This window comes from Corythoichthys intestinalis, chromosome 7 (assembly GCF_030265065.1).
Source record: "Corythoichthys intestinalis isolate RoL2023-P3 chromosome 7, ASM3026506v1, whole genome shotgun sequence".
In the NCBI taxonomy this organism is placed as follows: Eukaryota; Metazoa; Chordata; class Actinopteri; order Syngnathiformes; family Syngnathidae; genus Corythoichthys; species Corythoichthys intestinalis.
Genome location: NC_080401.1, coordinates 12,716,748 through 12,735,741, shown reverse-complemented (window position 1 = coordinate 12,735,741; position 18,994 = coordinate 12,716,748). Strand labels below are relative to the sequence as shown.

The following is an 18,994-nucleotide window of genomic DNA, read 5'->3' as shown; positions in this document are numbered from 1 at the left end:
TACAGGACTGTCTCAGAAAATTAGAATATTGTGTATTCTAATTTTCTGAGACAGTCCAGTATGTTCCAATCCACGGTAAAATCAGTTTTAAATTACCAAAAACACATCGACACGAGTCATTGACAACGGTCTGTCTCGCGCTAGCCATGTTGAATAAACTACGCTCTCCTCGTATGTTTACTTCCGCGCACAAGTCCCTCGTCCTGCCCTCGTCGTTTTACTAACGTCACGTCTGCCTGTCGCTGATTGGTCCACTCCGCTGTCTGTTTGCTGTGGCTTGCTCTGCCCAAGAAATTGTATCCGCTGAATGGTAGCCAGACTCAATAGCTGGAACAGCGGTGAGTCTGGTGTACCAGGAAAAGTCTTCTCATCAGTCATAAAAGCCGAAACTCCAGTCAGACCCAACGGTGCCACCAGAGGCCAGTGCATCCTCCATCATTAGACAAGACACAATACTTTTGAACTTTTTGGATAGTTATTTATAGATTTAGGGGTACTTAACGAGTTAACTCTGACTTACGTGGAAATTTGGGTTACATCACCAGCGTAGGAACGGAACTTCTTCGTAACCAGGGGACTACCTGTAATTATTTCTGTCCTTCGTGCTCGTGCTATTTTCTTTCAAAAAATTCCAAAGTAATCCAGGGCAATGTTCCCTCTAAGCTCCGCACGTGTGCAATCACGCACTGCTTGCGCATTCTCAGCGCTCAAGAAAATATATGCAGCGCATAGGTTTGCAACCTTTCAGAAATAGAAATATGGGACGCCCCCTCCTCGTGCCCAAAGCTGTACAGGCAGGAAAAAAAAGAGACATCTCCAAAACTCCTAAAATGCATACAAATGTACAGTATCTATTATATATATTCCATATTGGTTCAATACGGAACGCAACATTTAATTCCCAATTACGGATTGTTCCTTCAAGGGACAGGTGGCAACGCTCGCAGAGCACAAAATGAGGGTCAACAGGAGCGTATTGTAGCGTCACTAGGACTACTGTCGGCACCGCAGTAATTTGTCAGCACAACACTCCGATTGGTGCGTTCAATACGGCAACGCGACGCTCCTATTGGTGCTTTCGATATGGCAACGCGACGCTCCCATTGGTGGTTTACAACACCACGATTATACATAGTTGTGGGGTGCATTACCTGGGTAGGTACGGAGAAAAATAAAGAGTGAAAAGTGAGCAAGAGTCCTGTGCTGGCTTACTGAAGCAACATTCCGCAGCCAATTTTTGCAAGTGTTACTGGAATAAATAATATCTAATTTTCGAACTGATATAATCTAGGTAATGAGACCAACAAATTTGGTTTCTGTACCGTTTTGCAATCTATCTTAATGAGCAACAGGTGTCCTGCCAATAATACAATTCACTTCACTTACGCTACGCAGCCCATTTAATAAGCCATGTAACATACTATGATCCAAGGCTTTGAATAGGCATGTGTGGCATACACATCTGATGTTGCTCACAGTGGTCCTCAGTGTGCTCATGGATCTTGTGTGTTTGCTCTGACACATGAAAAATTAGAGGGAACATTGATCCAGGGTGCGTAGTCTCCTATGTTTCGAAGCAGTTGTGAAGGCTTCATTGCCTCGTTTGCTAGCTTTTGGCCACATGTTATGCAGAGTAGACTTTGCGCCTGAGAGTCATCTGTTGCGGCAAACCCATATTTTAGGCATGATTCTTGGTATTGTAAAAGACGTTTTCATTTTCTTCGAGGTTGTAGACTCCTCCTCTAGTTCGTCAGGCTGCCTTTTCCCCAAAAAAGCTGTCCAAAGACGTCCGTTTTTCAGTCTTCGCAAGCGCACATAGATATAAAGAATAGATGCCACCTCCAAAGGAAAGCTATGACGACATCCTATCCAGTTTTCTTATTATATATATAGAGAGAAGACAGGCAGATTGGTACATCAACCGCCACAGTCCAAAGTTAATTCGGCCTGAATGTGTTCATTAATAAATAGCAAATGTGCCACTGACTGGTAGCGGTCCCCGACCTGGGGGTTGGAGATCTTTTGTTTACAACATAATAACAATTCACAACTTTACAGTAGACAGGTAAGTTTCAGTTGCACTTATCCAACTTTTCACAAAATGGTGTTTTAGTAAACAGACGATAGACATTATTTTACTACTTTTGTTCTACTTTTCCACATTAAATTTGCACCTGGCACGTTTACAGGCACGTGCAGCTACATTCAGTCGGACAAAGTGTGGTTGCTTGTTAAAAGTTATTTTAGGAAAGCTGTCATGTTCAGTATGTGGACAAATTTCACAGATTCTGTTGGTCTTTATTGCGAAGTTGAAAACTGACGAGACAGCCGGTGCTTGGAAAATGTTTGAAACACTTTATTTTAACACGGATGAGTAATTTTTTAACAAGCTTTTTTGCCCCTTTCAAAACTAGATCATGCATATTTGACCCATGTCTCTAACATAAATTGTACAATACTTTCCCTTATTCCCTTCCTTTTTCAGGAGCTGAACATTAGTTTTGTTGTATATATATATATTTTTTAATTAAAACATTATTGATGTTGATGTTAGCATAGGAAATATGTTGTACTATGTCAAAATGTATACATGCTTTGGCATGCGGTCGCTTTCTGTCCCATATTCATGTGACTAACGCTTCACAACTTCACCTGTAAATGAGCACATTTGTAAATTTGTGATGTACAGTGAGCTCCATATGACACTATAGAAGTAGGTTTTCATTGTGCTTGAATGGCAACTGAAATTGAAAACTCAACCTTTTCTCTTCAAATAATCACTATCAAATTTATAACAACTATTATGAGGCTCACTGTCCTAATGCCAGTGTTTTAAGTGAACTAATACTTCCTAAGCGTCCACCCTGTGCAGTGTGCATCTATACGTGTTTACTTTGTTTTTGTTTTTGAGGTGAGGCATAGCACTGTCATTATTGCGGAGTATAGTTCTTATCAACTGGCATCGCTTCCTAAATGGCCCATCTCTCAGTCGTATGTTCAACAGGTGCACGACCTGTTGAACCACGTTGAGCTGATACAGCCACATTGCCCCACATTGTGTTCAAATCATCTTTCACCAATCCGTGAAAAGATGTTGGTGTTTTTATAATCTCTGCCTTGGATTGTTTAAGAAAATATAAAACAATTTACTTTCTGCCCTCCCACTACCTTATTCTATGCCCAACAGACTCCCTATTTCACACCTATTGTTCTGTCCCCATTCTCTACTTGATGCGTCTAGTTTTTTATCTTTACCTCTTCCCTTATAAAATTTGCTTTTTCAGTAAAGTGTAAGAAATTTACTTATTTAAATGTGTATAATAATTGTATTTCAATTTCTAAGAAATATACTTGCATGCATCTCTAGAATCAGAATGAAGAGAATGCATTTTAGCTTCCCTTATACTTTTGGCAGACATGTTATTTTCTTGTGGAGGGGGTAGATATTACGATGAGAATAAGAAAGGCAAAGATTCTAAACCATCGTGTCCCTGTGTTGTCCTAACGTTGTATCATTTTGACTTATAGGGTATCTTTGTTACTAGGGTACAGCATGACGGGCCCGCTGCTTCTTCTCTGCAGCCTGGAGACAAAATACTGCAGGTAACAGCTGCTCACTCATCAACTGATGGACCAGAATCAACCATGTTTCCGTTTCCTCTCATACCCAGCCCCAAACCTCCCCAAATACTTTCCTTTCCCTTAAAACAAAAGACACGTCATGTTACATTTTCGTAAAACTGCCATATACTGCACACATTAAAATGGATCTAGAAACAAGCTGCTGTTAAACTATTATGCATTTTTTTCCCCGATGCAACACATAGACTACAATAAATGCAACTTAAAACGGGCTAATATTTAATTTTTTAATTTTGTAATTAATATTCATTGTATACAATGCAAAATAAGCACGATCTGCACTAACTAAATTAACATGTATATAATGTTTAACAATCTGGTTGCATACTATAAATGAGCAGACCCTAAAACTTGTACAGTACTGTACTTCCTGTGTTTAAAAATGTTTTTCTTGAATGACATTACTTAGTCCTTGTTGTAGTAAATGTATCAACATGACACATCTTGATTTTGCAATATTTGCCCACTCAGTGTGGATCTGACCTGGCCAATCAAAAGTATTACGGTATTTCTTCTGATAAGTCATGTGCTGAAATAGGTCTCAAAATAATAAGTAACCCATACTGAAATGACGATAGCATGAACTGTGAAAGCAGTAAAACATGTAACTTTTGGGGCAAGGGCTTTGCTCTCAACATTGGTAGGGATGATATAACAGCATAACCTGCATGTACACTTTTTGCTGGGGACGGGACTTCAATAAGACCAGAGTATTGAAGGGGAGTCAGGGCTACTTTTCTCACGAATGTGATCCTAATTAATTGATAGGCTAAATGATAAATGCAAAATAAATCTCTAATGACTAGTACTAACTTTCATGTGTATCGGTTCAGGTGATACAACGTTTGATTCAAACCTTTGCTTTCAAAAACTACTTCAGAAATATTTTAAAGTGCAAGTCCCTTTATGAAAAAAAAAAGAAAAGGAGGCAACTTCTGGAGGACTGGAACCAAAGTACTCTCATGAAATTCGGATGTGTGATTTCATTTCAGAGATTTTTTTTTTTCACATCAGTTCATGTTTATGTCAGTATCCCCCTGAAGTGGAACCATTCTTGGATAGCTCGCCGTTTTTTTTTTTTTTTTTTTAATGAAAGGGATTTGCACTCTGAAGCCACCACGTTGCATTACCACAATGCACATAATGCAAACAATGATCCAAATGAGGGACGGCTACCTTTGCTTCATTGTTCCTTGTGGAGACTGTTCTGACCATAGTAGTTTTGCAGGTTAGCAAGTTCACACAATTGAATTTTATGCTGTAACTCTGATGCAGGTTGGACTTTCAGTAGCAAAATAGGTGGTGTTTCCCCCACCTCCACAACATTGAAGTCTTTTTACATCACTTACAGTGGCTGCTGCTGGCCACCCCCAAATCTTCCTCTTCGGAGGCGGCATGTTGTTGACCTGAATGTGTTGGTGCTGTGTGAGGGGTGCCTGTGTGTCTGTGTGGTGGGTGGGACAAGTCATCAGCCAATCAAACGTGTGTGCGAGGGGAAAAAATGGACCAGCACAATTAGCAAGTGAAAACGGATAAATGTTAGTCTGAACATAATGAAAATAATTCACTTAATAATAGTAGGATCTATTCTATTCTTACAGCATATAGGAAGACAGTCTAAATTACCTATATAAGTGAACTCTTTATATAATGCACATAAAGTTGCTTAAACGTTGGTGGGGACAGTCTGAACAGCCTGAACATTTGGTAGTATTATATCCCTACAGTCCCTATGCAAACCTATGTCCTTGCTGTGGGTTAAAGATTCATGATAGCAACAATCCACATTCAAACAAGTAAAGAGAATTAGTGATACATTCCAGAATCCCATTATATTGACAGATTATGAAAAAAAAAAAAAAACAACATCAAGGAAGAGTTTACAAATGCAAATATTGCAAACGGGTCACAAACTAGAGAATAGAGAAAAATACAACAAACAGAAGTAAATATAGCTACCCCTGTTTCATTTCCTTCCTTCCTGCCTTCCTTCCTTCCTTCCTTCCTTCCTTAATTTCTCCCTCCTTCCCTCCACAATTGTTGAATTCATCTCGAATGTCTTTTTTTTGTCTTTACCCCTTCTCTTTCAACAGCATGTGTGTAGATCCTCCACTTTTCTCTTTTTTCCCAACAGTGATGTTTACTGAGCTAATGATGGCAGTGACCCTCCATCCTTCCACAAACACTCAAATAGACATAAGGAAAACTGCAATTTACATATCTATCCATGCATGCGCACACACATGCTGCTTACTGTGCTGCGTGTTTGCCTTGCAGGCTAATGGACATAATTTTTTACACATGGAACATGAGACAGCCGTCTCTCTGCTGAAGAGTTTCCAAAGGACGGTGGACTTGGTGGTTCTGAGGGACAGCAGCACTCCCTAAAAATACCTTAAAACAAATAAACACACTATCACTCCTGTGCTCATCACCATCTCCAACCACCCCACCTACCCTCTCCTGAAGGCTGGTGGAACTGGGGAAAAAAAAGTCGCCTTTAAAAAAAAAATTTTCAAGAGATTGCTGACATTTTTTTGCCTATTGCTGGACTATAGGCAAGTACATGTGCCATATTGTAAAAGCATATCGGCTATATGTCTCGAGATGCGGGGACCTGGTTTTACCCTGAAAGAATATTGGATAATCCTCGAGTTACCACAGGGCTGCTTCAATTTGGATTTTGTGTTCGGGTTAATAATTAGGCATTTAAATGGTCAGTCTGTTTTGTTGGTCGGTAAATAGAGATGAACTGTAAACTTAGTTTTGAAATTTTGAACCATTTCTTGGTTGCCATTTTGACATTTTAATTGTTTGTAAACACATGCACCCAATATGTCCTTCTGTTTCCTGTACATTAAGTTCTAATCTGATTTATCACTCATTATTGATTCTGTACTGCTGTTGCCTGTTCTAGACTTCAGCTCCTAGTGTACAAAAACTAACTTTGTAAAAGAAAAAAATCTGCCTTGTGTATATACATTGAGCTGCATCTTTCTGGAGAATCCCCGCGAAGCCTAAAGTCATTTTTATCCTATTGTTTTCAAGCCACAAAATTGGCTATCCTATGTCTTTGGGTGTATAATGATCATTTTCTTGACAACAAGGTTGTGTTTTCCCATTCAAGCTCAATTACTACAACTTTTTTTCTGTTATCTCAACTACCTGCTGTGCTAGAAGAAAGCTAAAGCAATATTGATATTTTTGAGCCGCTGTCCATTGAGCTTTCCAGCAGAATTCAACTTATCCTGCAGTGCCATCTAATGAACAACTCATGCTAATGTTTACACATGAAACAATGCATAAAGTATATGCAACGCTGCATTCACACAATGTGTCAAACCCTATCACTTTCGGGATCCAGATGCACCTTTAAAATAAGCTACACTCATAAACAGCTTCTCATTAGTCATGTTTTGTGTCGCACTTTGAAAATTCGGCGTGATTTCTACTATGTTGTCGACATCAAATCTTTTTTTAACAAATTACTATAAACCCACAGCATGCATTCAAGTCACTATTTATTGTTAAGTGGACATGTTTGCATTGTGGCATCTCAGCTCTGTAGTTTACTGCAGAGAATTATCTTCTATATTTGGTTGAATATGAACCCTTTCATCCTCCCAAGTGATATTTACACAGGCCCAAAATACCAGAACTTACATTTTTGCGGCCCACATCTGGTCTGCCCACAGCGCCAGAGGCAACATGGCTACTGTGGGTGGGGTAACTGTTGTCTGCATGCATATTCTACAAATCCCAGGCTCTTCTCTGCTTAAAAGACCAGTGTGAATCATTTTGAATGTTTTAATAGACCTAAACAGAACATAACCAGCTTCTGATAGCTGCCCAACACTTTAACAACAATACTCATGGACAGTCTCAGACAATGACTCCCAATACACTGTGACAATGCCTGAAGACAACTGAAGTTGAGGGAAATAAATGTCAGCTGCAAGTAGATACTTCACAGCGGTCTTTTAGAAAGTAATGTATTCTCAAAACAACACACAAATGACCACACACAGGATGAAAAACGAATAATATATAGGGTCCTGAGTTTTGTCGTCTATGTACTGTATGGTACTATCTGGCAACAAGCATTCTTTACATGCCCAGTGCTCTTTGTTGAAGTATGAATTTCATCTGGTGACCATTATGTTTCAATATACCATTATGTTTCAATATAATCGCCATTTATTGGCACAAAAATGGCACAATTTAGTTATGTGGCTGTAGTGACAGCCCCCAACACCATCTAATTCTAAAAAGTCTAAAATATGAATGGCATTATGATGCAAAAAAAAAAAGTTTAATAGTTAAATTATTTTTACTACATGTTTCAGGTAATTCTTTCTAAATATATTGCTATACATTAGCATAGCTCAAAAGTTGTAATATTTTCTAATGAATCTTATAGCAATGTTATAGATGAAGGTACGCACAGTGTGACATGGAAACCTAAACAAGAACTATCCAAAAGTGTACAAACTGTATTTCTACTGTAATTGTAATTTGTGTCATACAAATATATCATATACATAAATACACACACATATATATATGTATATGGTTATAAAGTCTTTTTTTATGTGTTAAGCATACAAAAGAGCTGAGACAGTTTCACTGTATATACAATAGCTGTGAACGATCAAATTGAAAATGACTCCTACAAATTGTGAATGTACTCATGCTTTCTGCAGTATACACTTACTCGACTTGAATGCTGCTTCTGTTGTGTGACGAAAAGTACTTTGACCTCTGACGAGAGATGTTCTTAAAGTTGGACCGTTTTTAGTGACAGCTTACAGCACTATTTTCTTTCCTTCTTTATTTATTTATTTAATTATTTATTTGCAAATGCAAGTTGAAATCCTTCCACTTTTAATTGTGAATATTTATGAAGAGAATTGTAACTGCCGAAGTATATACAGTATATGTGTATGTGTATATATACATATACATACATATATATATATATATATATACGCACACACACACACAGTATATAGATATATATGTGTTTAGAATGCATTTTGCAGGTACTATCTGTACATACGATTTAAGATACAGTTTTTACAAAAAAAAAAGTATATGTATAAAATTGAAAACATGCTGTGCAGCAATTATTCTGAAGCTATTTTGGGCTTTGGAACATACATTTTTTTCAATATATAAGAGGTGTTTTGAATAATGTATTAAAGTCTCTATTGTACAAATAAAAAAATGTCACTATTGGTAATCTGGGCTCTTTACATTATGATGTTCTAAGTTTATTCCCCACCTTAAATGGTCATTTATTTGTTTCCACCCCATCTTGGAACAAAGATATATGGATGCTTAGGAATACATCCGTTCAATAGGTGAAAGCACGAACAACAAAAAGGAAATGATAAGGATTATAAGGATTTTTGTTTGGTGGGTTTAAGTTGGTAGCTTTCATCATCTCAACAGATGCTTCCTTTTCTATCTCTCCATTATTGTAGCAGCCTTCATCTTTCTGTATTCATCCATGACATCTATTGATCCTCAGCTTAGCTTTGTATCACAAGGCACAACGTCTGGGTCCTCGTGTTATTGCCTTGTAAAATCACTTGTCATACTCAGCTGGTATTATTAATTTTATATTATAACTGAAGTTCTTCTGCAGGAGCATCAATATCCAAAGATTACAGAATATTATGTTATAATTGACAATATAACTTGGAGCAAGTTATATCCTAAAATGTTTACAAAGTCTCTATATTATAAATAACATAACAATTTAAATGTACTCTATCTTGACAGACTTCATCCATATGAAATTGCATACCATAAAATCATACCAGACAGAATAATATCTCATCGCCACAATCTGTTAAGAAACACTGATCAAACTCCAACCTCTGTTTGAACTGTCAAATTTTGCTTTTGGAAATATTAAGCATAATTTGTATCAAGGTCTGAATCAGTTCTTCACAAATAGTGTGGGGGTAGGGGGGCTTGAGGTGGGGGAACATGAGATTACACCCTATATATTAATTCATTCCTCTTCCAGACCGCATATCCTCACAAGAATTGGGGGGGGGGGGGGGGGGTGTTAGGGCCTATCCCTGCTTCCTATGGGCATGAGGTGGGGTACACCTTGAACAGTGAATTGCAGGGCACACACTCACAATCACAGCTCCAGAGAATATTGAGTATTCGGTTAACCTACCATTCTTTACCTGTTCTTGTGATGTGGGACGAAACCGGCGTATCTAGAGAAAACCCACGAAGCTATGGGGGAACATATACACTCCACAGAGGAAGACCTGAGTCAAGGATAGAACCCTTGACCTCAGAACTGTGAGGCATTGTGCTGACCAGTCATTCACTGAGCTGCAAAAAATTGCATACCTGTCAAGTTGTACGTTTTCGGCGTAATTTGTACAAGTGAGCACTGATTTTTAAAAGTGTACGCTGTATGTTCAAAATCTGTACGTTTTTCGTGCATTTTTTTTTTTTTCTCCGTTCTGATGTTGTCACCATTTTGGCAACGAGACAATGTGCATTACTATGCATTACTACGTTGGTTGAATGACACGCGAGAAGTCAGAGACACGGAGAGAGAAGAGCGGGAGTGGAAAGGAGGAAAGTGTTGTGACACTGTTGCAAACGCGATGCTAGGCTAGGTGGCTCCAATATTTCCTGACTGTTGCCGACAGCCTACACTCTACGCGCACTTGATGCTGAACTAGATATCACATGCACATAGCATTAGATACGAAATGACAGACTCGGCGGCGTTAGTAAACAGCCGCCATTCTTAAAGCAGTAGACTTCTCAGAAAGGCTCTGTTGTAGTGAACCTTCCCATCGAACCTAAGTAACTTTTTATCTAAAATACTCCTAAATCGGCAAAATCTTGACTTGAATCTGTCTTTAAATGATGAAACAGTTTTAAAACTTTCACATGTCGAAAGTAGACAGAAGGGAACTACTGCGAAAACGGGAGCAATTTTAACAACTTTAATGGTTGATTCACAACATTAAATGACTTCCAAATATAGCAAAGGTTACTATGTTTTTTGTTTTTTTTGTTTTTGTTTGAGAAAATGACAAAAAAACATGAAAGGTAACACCAGTTACTTTGCCATGTAACTAATTACTCTTACATTCAGGTAACTGAGTTACTAACTCAATTACTTTTTGGGAGAAGTAATTTGTAAATGTAATTGATTACTTTTTAAAAGTAAGATTAACAACACTGGTCATAAAGATGCAGTCTGCAGAATGAAAAGTGACAAAAGCGGAGATTTTATTTTGCCAATTTGTTGCCGAACACAATTTGCCTATCGCTGATCACTTCTCAGAATTAGCTAAAGACATTTTCTCTGACTCAAAGATTGCATTGATAAGTAAATTTCATCAATTGACCTTTTCAATTTATAATTGGACACACTAACGAACTACCTTCAAGTCAAACTGAATTGCGAGCTGAAGTGCCATGAGGTGCAGCCATCAAAAGACATGATAGAAATTGCCAAAAGTGCTACATACACTTATAACAAAAGTCACTGTTAAATTTTAGTAATCATGACGTAGCTGAAGATATTGGTTGTTCTTTGACTGCACCACGTTATATGTGACAATATTACCAATAAATTAATATTATTTTAAAATTGAGTTTTATTTTTGTTTCAAATTGCACGCTATATAAAACGTAAGATTAGGCACCAATTTGTAAGGGCATACGTCACCATTTGTGAGATTGCCAACGGCCTCAGGTTAACAGGTATGCAATTGCCGTATTAAAAAAATTAGACCAAAACACTCTCTTTATTGGAAAAAAGGTGTGTGTGTGTGTGTGTGTGTGTGTGTGTGTGTGTGTGTGTGTGTGTGTGTGTGTGTGTGTGTGTGTGTGTGTGTGTGTGTGTGTGTGTGTGTGATATCATGATATGTGCATAACACAGATTATTAAATGTCAGCTACAGTAGGTGTTGTAATGTAAAGTCTTGTTTTGAGTGCTGTTCTGGAGACTGGAATAAGCATGAAACAAAACACAGACAAACTGAATTTAACTAATCTCTAATGTGGTGTGCAAGCGTCTCGTGAGGATTTTTAGTTCCACTCTTGAGCAATTTTATTTTTCTAAAAACATGGACCGATGGGCAGTAAAATCAGGAATGTGTTAGATACTAGTATAACATCAATTCCAATGAATGCAAAACTTATGGTCAATTTATTTTTTTACTAAACTGTTGTTCTGCATAATTATACTGCACCCTCTGGTCTTTTACTGACATTCTTTTGTGGAGTCCAACAATCAACAATGGGCACGCGCGCGCACAAACACGTTGGTAAATGTAGTGTCCTTTGTTCCTTGTCTTTGACTTGCTTGTAGGGACAAAATGTTACTTTTGTGCCCTGACAAAACCCATTTAAACCACCCTGCATATATTTCTTCTCACACTGACCGTGTAAACCCCCAAATCCCACAGAAGCAGTCAATATATGAGTGTGACCTGATCAATAACAATGCCAGAGCCTGTGCCCATGACCTGCATTCAGCTGCTTTGTGAGAGCACGCGTGCACGGGTTTGTGTCTTTGTATTAGTCTGTTGGTTTCCTGCGGTCACTCTACTGCACGACCAGACATAGACATGATAGCCTATATCCTTTACAACCCAATAGACTAATGAGTGACCTACAGTGACTCGTAGTGCATTATCTGTCTGCAGTAGCACGTACGTATGCCTGTGACCAAGAAGGACGTACATAGGCATATCACGTCATAATTAAAATGTCCGCTGTATTGTATGCATTCTTTGCATCAACAATATAGATTTACTGCCGTGTTTGGCACGATAAATGGAAACAAAAAAGTTCAGAATAGCACAATTTTGAATGGCGAAGAAAGGTTTTCACCAGACTTCCACTTAATACATTTTCTTCAGTGAAACTGGGAAGTCAGGGGTTTATTACACCAAGCAATTTAAATAAACTCTGAATCTAACTTTGGACTCTGAGTTGAAGTTCTGTGAGATAGAAAACTGCATTCCCAGTTAAACATGAGCTACCAATAGTTTCACCTGGATTTGTGGAGCCTAAATATAAAAAGCTATCAATAATGGAACCAAGATTCAGTGATTCATGGCAACAAATGGCAGTGTATATCACTCAAAATGAATAGATAGGAAATGCTAGACGACAATAAAATTACCAATGACTTCCTGAGGCCACAGCCCAATATCGTTAACAGAATATGATATGAAAGTAACCTAACTGATTTAATTCACCTGCAATTTGGTAGAGCACCTCCTTGAAGGTTCATAAAAAGGGGAGATCACAAAGGCTGCTTAAAGCCGTTTCATGCGTAACATATCTGATATGATTAAAACAAACAAACAAACAAACAAAGACAACTTACAGTGGAGCAAATAAGTATTTTGTCATTATATTTTTCGTACCATGCATGCATTTTGAAACATTCTGAAAAAAACCAATGGGAGAAATTAACCGCTACGGCACTGACATCATAATTCGAAATATTTCTGTAAAATAAATGCTAACTGCCCAGTTCTTTGCTCTTTTAACAAAGAATCGAGACTGTTTTACGTCCATATCCATAGAATTCAGAGATTTACGCATTTATTCACAAGAATTTTCAAAAAGCTCTTTGTCTGTGATACCACTCGGTTAGCTTTGACGGCCACGCCAACAATGCAGGCCACCATTAATTAGCCCCGCGCCACGTGTCTCTTTGTGGTGATAAGGCGGCGCCACAGAGGCTTAAAGACTAGAAGCACATTCATCATATTTACGTAAAATAAATGCTAACTGCTGTTTTTTTTGCTTTTAACCAAGAATCCAGACTGTTTTACGTCCATATCTATAAAGAATTCAGGGATTTAAGCATTTATTCACAAGAATTTTCAACTTAAAAAGCTCTTTGTCTTTGTTTCCACTCAGTCAACTTTGACGGAGACAGACTCCCTATTAATCGGCCACGCGCCCCGTGTTCTGTCAATATATTATGAGGTCTATGAAAACATCTAAACAAAGTATCATCCATATTATAACAAGTTATGGGAACAAGTAGACATTTGGTACTTGAGCGGGGCGTGTCAGCGGAGGTTTGAGACCTGATGGCCTGGCCTTATTATCCCTCATTTTGAAACTTTATCACGCAACTATCGTTTGCATTTTTTATATTAATCCAAATTTGAGGGCTTGTTAATAACACTCTTTTCTTTGAACAAAGCAATTAATTTATTGATATTGATTTCTACTGGGATGTCCCTTAAAGGTTAGTAATATCTGAGACAATTGTTTTAGGATATTTATTTTTCTCTCATGATTTAAAAAGGTATCCTATCTTCTCAACTATGCACTGGATCAAGATAGAACTGCCTGGAAATGGATTAAAAGTTGAGTTGCAAGACAAATGTTATCTTTGGAAAGTGATGGAGGTGAACTGATACAGTTTTGGCCGCAATTGTTCACAAGTTTTCAGTTGAGTCTTTCTCTAATGACATGTAAACCACAGCCATTGTTATTTCCTAAATTTTACTTGTGCATTCAGAAGTGTTGGAATGTTAGGTATGGTTTCATTTTTACTGAATTGAACTCATTGGACAAAACAAAACAAACAGAAAAAACAACAGCACATTCTCTCACAAACTAGGGAGCTACAGTATTTCACAAAGCAGGTTTAATGAAAAGTATTAAAAAATCATCACTGGGGAAAAAAAAGTAGTCAGGTAGCTGCATTAAAGTAATTTTATCTAAAGCTAGATATTTTTATGTTGAGTGTCAGACAACATAAAAGTATCGGCCTTCACCTTTTGTAAAAAATACCATGAATGAAGAAACAGCATTACTGTGCAGGAAATTAAATATTTTTTAGGAGCTGACTATCTACCGCATATAGATGTACTTGAATCTCCAGACAGTTATCTTTTTGAGCGGAAGCATTTCACGTCTCAGTCAGTCAGTTTTATAAACACAACTTATTCGCTGACATTGACAACAATAGACATCCAATATATTTGAACTGCGAGAGCTGGAAATAAGTAATCATGTTTTATCGCCACTGACAGCGGAGACGTCCAATGCAATTTGAATTGGAGAAGCTGGCAGTGAATGATTACTGCCACCCTTACCAGTCAATATGGATTGCCCGTCAATGGCTGCCAATGAGTCAATCTGTTCTTCGTAATATACCACCTACAATTATGCACTTATGTTCCATTAAATATTGTGTGTTGCACTGTGGTCCTCTGCAAACGTACAGTGGGGCAAATAAGTATTTAGTCAACCACTAATTGTGCAAGTTCTCCCACTTAAAAATATTAGAGAGGCCTGTAATTGTCAACATGGGTAAACCTCAACCATGAGAGACAGAATGTGGGGGGGAAAAAAACAGAAAATCACATTGTTTGATTTTTAAATAATTTATTTCCAAATCATGGTGGAAAATAAGTTTTTGGTCAATACCAAAAGTTCATCTCAATACTTTGTTATGTACCCTTTGTTGGCAATAACGGAGGCCAAACGTTTTCTGTAACTCTTCACAAGCTTTTGACACACTGTTGCTTGTATTTTGGCCCATTCCTCCATGCAGATCTCCTCTAGAGCAGTGATGTTTTGGGGCTGTCGTTGGGCAACACAGAATTTCAACTCCCTCCGCAGATTTCTATGGGGTTAAGATCTGGAGACTGGCTAAGCCACTCCAGGACCTTGAAATGCTTCATACGAAGCCACTCCTTTGTTGCCCTGGCTGTGTGTTTGGGATCATTGTCATGCTGAAAGACCGAGCCACGTCTCATCTTCAATGCCCTTGCTGATGGAAGGAGATTTTCACTCAAAATCTCTCGATACATGGCCCCATTCATTCTTTGCTTTACACAGATCAGTCGTCCTTGTCGCTTTGCAGAAAAACAGCCCCAAAGCATGATGTTTCCACCCCCATGCTTCACAGTGGGTATGGTGCAATTCAGTATTCTTTTTCCTCCAAACAAGAGAACCTGTGTTTCTACCAAAAAGTTCTATTTTGGTTTCATCTGACAATAACTCATTCTCCCAGTCCTCTTCTGGATCATCCAAATGCTCTCTAGCGAACCGCAGACGGGCCTGGACGTGTACTTTCTTCAGCAGGGGGACACAACTGGCAGTGCAGGATTTGAGTCCTTGGCGGCGCATTGTGTTACTGATAGTAGCCTATGTTACTGTGGTCCCAGCTCTCTGTAAGTCATTCACTAGGTCCCCCCGTGTGGTTCTGGGATTTTTGCTCACCGTTTTTGTTATCATTTTTACGCCACAGGGTGAGGAGGGAGTTGAAAGTCTGTGTTGCCCAACGACAGCGCCAAAACATCACTGCTTTAGAGGAGATCTGCATGGAGGAATGGGCCAAAATACCAGCAACAGTGTGTGAAAAGCTTGTGAAGAGTTACACAGTGGCGCCTCCAGAAATTTTTCATAGGGGTGGCCAGATGGGGCCACTTAAAATCTTGGGGTGGCCAAAACTAAAAGCCATAATTTCAGGTTTTCATTATATCATTGCAGTAAAAAGGTCAGGGGAAAACTATCAGAAAGACTTAAGGACACGGATACTGATATACTTTGGTGTATTGTGTAATATTTGATGTTACTAATGATTTAATGTGCATAGTCCATAACTGTCCAGTCAACATTTTGAGTTCCACAACAATTCTATTTTATCGTGTTATGTATATATTAGGCATAAGGTGTACATTTAACTAAGGCTGTCAAACGATTAAAATTTTTAATCGAGTTAATCACAGCTTAAAAATTAATTAATCGTAATTAATCACAATTCAAACCATCTCTAAAATATGCCATATTTTTCTGTAAATTATTGTTGGAATGGAAAGATACAGTATATACATTCAACATACTGTACATAAGTACTGTATTTGTTTATCATAACAATAAATCCACACGATGGCATTAACATTATTAACATTCTTTCTGTGAAAGGGATCCACAGATAGAAAGACTTGTCATTCTTAAAGGATAAATGTGAGTTTGTATATTGTGACTAAATATTGCCATCTAGTGTATTTGTTGAACTTTCAGTAAATGATACTGTAGCGACTTAACTGTTCAATTCAATTCAATTTATTTGTATAGCCCTGGATCACAAAAATGTTGTCTCAAAGGGCTTTGCAGAGGCAATATGATACACAATCAGAAACAGCAAACGAAGCAACAAAGATGAATAAATAAATTCAAGTCCTGGGTATCCCCCATCCTTAGACCCTCCATGTCGGCAAGGAAAAACTCCAAAAACTCCAGAGTCTTCGGGAGAAAACGAGAAACCTTAGGGAATACCACAGTCAGGAGAGATCCACTCCCAGGACGGATAGACAGGAAGCCCCAGGACCGCTAATGGGAATTAGCAGGCGAAGTTATAGTCCGTAAAAAATGCGGTGGAGTAAAGGAACAAGAAGAGGTCCATCTAGCCAGATAAGAAGGGGGTAGCAACGAGGACGTCCATCCAGCTTGGGGTCCGGACAGTCAGGAGGCTGCATCTGAAAAATAGCCCCTCCCCAGAGGGGAGGGGGGAAAGGGGACACCGGGTGACTAGGGATGAAGAGACTAGACAACTAGATATTAACATTGGGAAATAGAAATAGCTTAAGATAAGTGGTAAAGTGAGAAAAAAAGGAGATAGAACTCAGTGGTTGTACTTCCCCCAGCTTTATAGCTTCTAGTGCAGCTTAGACTAAACTTTGAGTCTACTCCAATTTCAACTAGCCTGACCATAAGCTTTGCTGAATAGGAACGTTTTTCATCTAATCTTAAATGTGCAGACTGTCTCGGCTTCTTTAATATTAGCTGGAAGCTGATTCCATAAAACAGGGGCTTGGTTGTTAAAGGCTCTAGCTCCGACAGTACTTTTAGAAACCCTGGGAACTACCAGTAGACCTGCATTCTGAGAGCGGAATGTTCTGTTGGGGTGGTATGGAACCAGAGCATCGGAGAGATAAGATGGCCCCAACCCATTAATGGTCTTAAATGTAAGAAGGAGGATTTTAAATTTAATTCTAAACTTGACTGGAAGCCAGTGAAGGGCCTGGAGCACAGGGGTGATGTGCTCTCTTCTATTGGTTCCTGTTAAAAGTCTTGCTGCTGCGTTTTGGACAAGCTGAAGACCTTTTAGGGAACTTTTAGGACAAGCTGCAAGTAGGGAGTTACAGTAATCCAACCTCAATGTAACGAACGCGTGAATTAATTTTTCTGCATCGCTTTTAGATAAAATATTTCTAATTTTGGCTATGTTGCGCAAGTGAAAGAAGGCCGTTCTGCAGGTTTGTTTAATGTGAGCTTTAAACGATAAGTCAGGGTCGAATAAAACTCCTAGGTTTTTAACTGTGGTGCTGGAGGCTACACTTACATTGTCCAGAGTGACTATCTGGGCAGCTAAAGAGTCTCTCACACTTTTCGGGCCTATTATAAGGACTTCTGTCTTTTCAGGATTAAGTAGAAGATAGTTAGTGCTCATCCAGGTATTTATATCTCGGACGCAGATGCTTAGTTTGTCCACTTGCCTGATCTGCTCAGGTTTAATTGATAAATACAGCTGTGTGTCGTCAGCGTAACAATGAAAGTTAATGCTATGTTTTCTAATGATATTACCTAGAGGAAGCATATACAGCGTAAACAAGATGGGCCCGAGGACCGATCCTTGCGGCACACCATAACTAACCCTAGAGTACGGTGATGATTGCTGGTTTACATTGACAAACTGGTACCTGTTAGATAAATATGATTTAAGCTAGCAGAGGGCTGCTCCTCTCATGCCTATGTCACATTCTAATCTCTGCAATAAGATATTATGGTCGACTGTTCTGCCCAAATGCATGATGGGAAGTGGTGCAACCATGACTGTGTGTGGTGGCTGCAAATGTTATATCTTCTCTGCGTTGGGTACACTACAGGGTATTAAGAAAAAGATCAACTCCTGTCATTCTTCCCCACGTCGCTTCCCACAATATTTATAGTTGCTGTGGGAGAGATGACAAAGCTTTTGCCAATTAAAAGCACGGCCCCAATGAATGCTTGTATCTACTCCACTCACTTGACACTGCTTCTTATCTCTGTATATAAGTAAAACGGCGCCATTGTAGGCTGTTTGCGGCAATGCGCGAATGAGTCGTACCACGAATGTGTTAATTGCGATAAATATTTTCAAGTGATGAATTAAAAAAAAATAATTAATTACCGCCCGTTAACGCGATAAATTGACAGCCCTACATTTAACAAAACAAAATAAATGCATTCATTTGGGATGAAATGCATAACTGATGCTACAACAGTCTAACGATATACTGGCAAGCCGGGTGGCCAACCAATTTATAGGGGTG

The 18,994-nt window shown here is 38.6% G+C and overlaps 1 protein-coding gene across 12 annotated transcripts in view; it reads left to right on the top strand.

Moving 5' to 3' along the window:
* lrrc7 (leucine rich repeat containing 7) overlaps window positions 1–8,863 on the top strand; it is a 215,818-nt gene extending 206,955 nt beyond the window's left edge. For 9 of the 12 annotated variants that reach the window (XM_057841526.1, XM_057841525.1, XM_057841524.1 and 6 more), the window contains 2 exons: window positions 3,529–3,603; window positions 5,920–8,863. In XM_057841526.1, the coding sequence (XP_057697509.1) occupies window positions 3,529–3,603; window positions 5,920–6,030 (186 nt within the window). In that variant the 3' untranslated portion in view covers window positions 6,031–8,863. Of the gene's footprint in view, window positions 1–3,528; window positions 3,604–5,776 lie in introns of all 12 variants that reach the window. The other 3 variants (XM_057841528.1, XM_057841531.1, XM_057841530.1) reach the window with 3 other exon arrangements.
* Window positions 8,864–18,994: the final 10,131 nt, after the last annotated feature.